At 48.2% G+C, this 4,752-nt stretch overlaps 1 protein-coding gene across 1 annotated transcript in view; it reads left to right on the plus strand.

The window, feature by feature from the left end:
* Positions 1–4,752, plus strand: part of MEGF6 (multiple EGF like domains 6) — a 463,693-nt gene that overhangs the window by 426,590 nt on the left and 32,351 nt on the right. The window contains exons 20-23 of the mRNA XM_019511651.1: positions 2,674–2,805; positions 3,428–3,556; positions 3,999–4,130; positions 4,551–4,679. Coding sequence (XP_019367196.1) covers positions 2,674–2,805; positions 3,428–3,556; positions 3,999–4,130; positions 4,551–4,679 — 522 coding nt within the window. The remainder of the gene's footprint in view (positions 1–2,673; positions 2,806–3,427; positions 3,557–3,998; positions 4,131–4,550; positions 4,680–4,752) is intronic.

Raw genomic sequence — 4,752 nt, forward strand, 5'->3', positions numbered from 1 at the left:
TCTTCAAGGAGCTTCTTTTGCGTGGAAGTCATACTCACACTCTGCGTCTTTATTTCAGGGTACAAAATACAGGTAGTTCAAACCAGCCACCCCAGAATAAAGTGTAAAACATTTCTTAAGGGGCTGAGCAGTGATTTGGGTTTCTAGCTGTCACACTCTAGGCTTTTAGTGACACAGCAAAGGAGTTTTTCTATTTCAGACATGTATTTTTTATTGCTCTCACATCTGACCCTTTAAGTGCTGAAAAACAAAGGACCCCCCCAGTGAAAAGAAAGCTAAAAGTTTACATTTTTGTGGGATATTACAGCAGCTGGGAGAGATTAGTCATACTTAAATCTCTTACTGCTCAGTCAAGCTCTTGGATGTAAGGAGCATGCAGGAATGTAGGATATTTTATATATGTTCTGAATGTGGCTTCTTTCAGCCATCAGAAGGACTGGGGATCCATTGGGCAAAGACATTTGTCCCAGCATGAGCACTTCTCAGCTTTTTGGAAAGGATTGCACATTCCAGAAATTCTGAGCAAAGTTTTTTGTCTAGCAGTGCACATGCGTGAATGGAGATCATTTGCCAGAAACATTGTTCCTTACCAAGGAGCAGTTCAGAACTTACCAGCATGAGTTAAGAGCCAGAACAGTGGAGTGAAATCAGAATAGCACTCAGGTATCTATCATTTGTTCCTGCAAAGAATCCACTATGGTTCAGATGTCATCAAGCAGGATGCACCACTCCCATTGTCCACAGGAGTCCCTTACATCTCCAGTTAGTTCCTGTGGCCCCATGCGTGACCCTTGTCTTTCCTGGTGGTCTAGCACAGCTCTACAGCTTGCTAGCTCCCCACACTGCCCTCCTCAGGACTGACTCCACAACTTAAATAGTTGGAGAACAGTTTTTAAGCAAGAAAGTTTTTGAACCCGAAAGCTTGCTTAAAAATTGTTCTCCAACTATGTAAGTTGGTCTAATAAAAGATATCAGATTCACCCAAAGAGCCTTGTCTGCTTTTGTCCTTAGACCAACACGGCTCCATCCTACACCCCCTATATATCTGCCAAAGCCTTCTCAGGGCTCCTTTCCCAGGCTTTCTCTGTAGTGCTCAGAAGCTTTATGGACCAGCTTTGCCCAAGCTTACCAGGGCCTTTGGCTTTACCTCCCAGACCTGGCAGGCTTCTTTCCTATGTGTGAAATTCATGGCTTGGTGGAGCTGTGAGAGACTAAGATCTGCATGTGCTGTAAAATGTTGTGTTCCTGTCTAGGATGAGAAGCAATTCAAGGAAACTTGGGTCAGGAAAACAGGCTGCAAGTGCCCAATGCATGTACTGAACAAAGTAAACTCAGGAAGTCAGCTCAGGAATTGATTAGTGTTTCTTACGGTCCTGTGTGGGAGGTCATGTCACTGAGCATTTTGGAGACAATGCATGTCTCTCTAATCCCAGTGTGGAATGGTGTGGCTTCCCTGATGCTACAGAAACAAAGAGGATGTTTTTGGCCGAGACGGGAGCAGCATTCCAGACAGATGGGAACAGCCCAGTATAATGGTATTTGTAGAGACTCCACTGTCATAAATGTAGCTGACCCCAGCAGCAGCTCTGATGGGTGTGCTCACTTCCCAGCTCCACATGCGGGAAAGGAGGCAACTCCAGATCATAAGAGCACAAGCTTCACTTAAGTCATAATAACACAATCAAATAGTCCTGTGGCAGGGTGCGCAAGGTGTGCAGGCACCCTGGGGCTGGAATATCTGGAAGAATACAATCAAATCAAACAGGTATATTTTCCAGCATGTGCTTTGTTGCAGTCACATTGTTCAAAGCCCTGGAAGGAGTGCATCAGGAGGGAGAAGAGGGCTTCTCAGGTTAGCTCTGTGAGTTTAACACTGCCATTCACTTGTTATACATTTCCCTTCCTCCCTTGGCCTAAGATGTTGCTGAGCTCTGGGTGCAGGAGCAGAAAGCCTCATATGCAGCCTCATCTTCTTAGGTGCTTTTGCTTTGTCATTACTTGCTTGTGGATTCAGGTTTCCTGAGGATTCCTGGATCTAAAGGAAAAGCTTGGAAGTGAAAAACAACAAAGCACTACAAAGTGGCCAGTATCACTGAAAGCAAATGAGTTTGAAGGGCCTCCCCAGCCAGCTGGGAGAGAGGAAAGGGGAGGAAAAGCCCTCATGTTTTAAAACTTCCCTTTGTAGAGCTGCTGTATCACCTGCTGTCATCCTTGGAAGTTTTCAGGACGTGTCTAGACAAAGCTTTGGCTGGGATGATCTAGTTGGGGATGGTTCTGCTTTGAGCAGGGGGTTAAACTGGATGGCTTCCTGAAGTCCCTTCCAACCCTAATTTTCTATGATTCTGTGATTTGCAGCTATCATTTCTGAGTACTGGTATGATGAGCAGCTGTAGCAGGCAGAAGAAGTGGCAAAACAGGCTGAACAAGGGCTTTGAGCACCTTTCTTGTGACAAAGGGTGCCCACCCTAGTTGCTTTTAGTGACCACCCCTACTGGGACCCTCAGCAGTTCTCTGGAAGTGGCCTGTGCAGAGAAATGCAACTGCTCTGTGAATCCCCAGAGTGCTTCAGCTCTGGGGCTGCCAAGCTTCCACCCGTCACTTGTACCTTGTGCCCTATGAGTTGTACACAAATTCTGACTTGACTTCCTTTTTGATTCTTTATGTGTGTTTCAGTCTGCCCTGATGGCCACTGGGGAGTTGGCTGCCAGGAGATCTGCCCTGAGTGTGAAAACAGTGCCAGCTGTGACCCTGCTACTGGTTCCTGCCTGTGCCCACCTGGATATAGGGGCAGCCGCTGTCAAGACAGTAAGTGCTGTCAGTCCATCCATGTTCTTAGCATGTCCTGGTGAATGAGCTGCACTGGAGTGGACTACGAATTGTATGACCTAGGCCAGGAGGATCTGATACAGTGATCTAGTGCTACTGCACTTTGTATACCAGGGGTGCAAAGCATGCCTGAACAGCCTCATATCTCCTTCCCTGGTCTCCTCCAGTCCTACACATCTTTGATTCTACAAGATACCAGAGGTGTCTTAATCACACCTGGAAACTATGGCACAAAGGGTTCATGCATTTGGCTCAGCATCACACAGAGAGTCAGTTTCTGGGCCCCATTGATCGGCTCAGAGAGCTGCTTTGCAATGTGGTTACCACCTTGAGCAAAAAGCCTAAATGCCCACAGGTGAGCAGCTTGATCTTTTTTATTGTCCAACCTATTGGATGTGCTGATGCCAGAGGGAATGCTGACCTTATGCCCTGTTGGCCCAGGAGGGAGGCCCTAGGCTTGGGCAGGCAGGGTTTGGGAAGCAGACAGTCGCAGCAAATGCTAGTGCGTGTGTTCCAGAACCCCCTTGGAAATAAGTGTGTGTAACACGTAAGCCCCACACCGTTGCTAAAGCTTGCATGTATTGTATTTCCACCCTTGCAGTGTGTCCGGCTGGCTGGTTTGGACAGGGCTGCCAGATGAGATGCAGCTGTGGGAACGACGGTCACTGCCACCCCATGACAGGGAAATGCAGCTGTGCCCCAGGCTGGACTGGGTATAATTGTAGAAGAGGTACCGTACCCTGTATGTCTTGTGGCCTGTTGCAAAGACAGCTGCGAACTGCTTTATGCATTGAGCTGTCTGCAGCTAATCGCCCTCACCTTCATTTGTCTTGTCTGTGCTGTGCCTCTTCCAGGGAATGTCTCTTTGAGCCTTTCACCTCTGGTACCTGCTTATCCACGTCCCTCTCATCCCCCTTTCTGAATAGGGTACAGTTTGTGTTCCAGACCCTGTCAAAATGCTTTTGGGCAGTGTCTTCTTAATGCACCACCTATGCTCTTTAGATCTTCCCACAGTCTGAGGACTCTGTCCAGGGATCGTCACTGATGGGACTGCAGACATGAGAGAGAAGAACCCCCTTCCCCGCCTTATCCCCAGACCCCACAGTCCTTGTCAATGAGGGAAGTGAAGTGAAGGGTACTGTCATGAGGATGTGTCCTTTCCTCTGTTTCAGCCTGTGATGCTGGCCACTGGGGCCTAGACTGTGCCAACACTTGCAACTGCAGCAACAGTGATGGGAGCTGCAATGTGGTGACAGGGAAGTGCATCTGTGAAGCTGGCTACATGGGCCCCCACTGTGACCAGAGTGAGTGTTGTCACTAGGCCATTCTGGTAGTTGCTGGAGAAGCAGGAGCTTTAAGCCATTGTATTATTGTTATCTGGTAGGTGGGAGAGGAGACAGTAGAGACTGGATACTGAAGGCCTTTGCTTCTCTACTGCACTGAAAGTGGAGAGAGTAGCAAGCCAAGCTGATGGCACTTTGTTCTTTTTCTGTGCCCAGCCTTCCCCCTAATCCTTGTGGATGGTGCCAGTGGTAATGGATGGTGTGGGGATGCAGATACTTGTTCCCCAAGGGGTGAGCCAGAGACCACCAGTTGGTTTCAGACAAGCAGCTCTCACAGTAGGCAACTTCCATGTACAGTCACTTTGCCAAGGCTGGAGCCAATGGTTTAATAGCTGTGATGGGAAGGGCACTGGCCAACTCTGGTTGTTTTATATTTCCTAGAGTGTCCTGAAGGATGGTTTGGGTTGAACTGTCGACACCGCTGTCAGTGCGACAATGGAGCCATGTGTGACCATGTCAGTGGGGCATGTACATGCAGCCCTGGCTGGAGAGGCACCTTTTGTGAGCATGGTAAGAACCCTTGGTTTGCTTGAGAAACACTCATATAAACACATTCATTCCTGAGCTGAGTGAGACACAAGGA

The sequence above is a fragment of the Gavialis gangeticus genome, unplaced genomic scaffold, assembly GCF_001723915.1.
Source record: "Gavialis gangeticus isolate Ggan-Ray unplaced genomic scaffold, GavGan_comp1, whole genome shotgun sequence".
Classification (NCBI taxonomy): domain Eukaryota; kingdom Metazoa; phylum Chordata; order Crocodylia; family Gavialidae; genus Gavialis; species Gavialis gangeticus.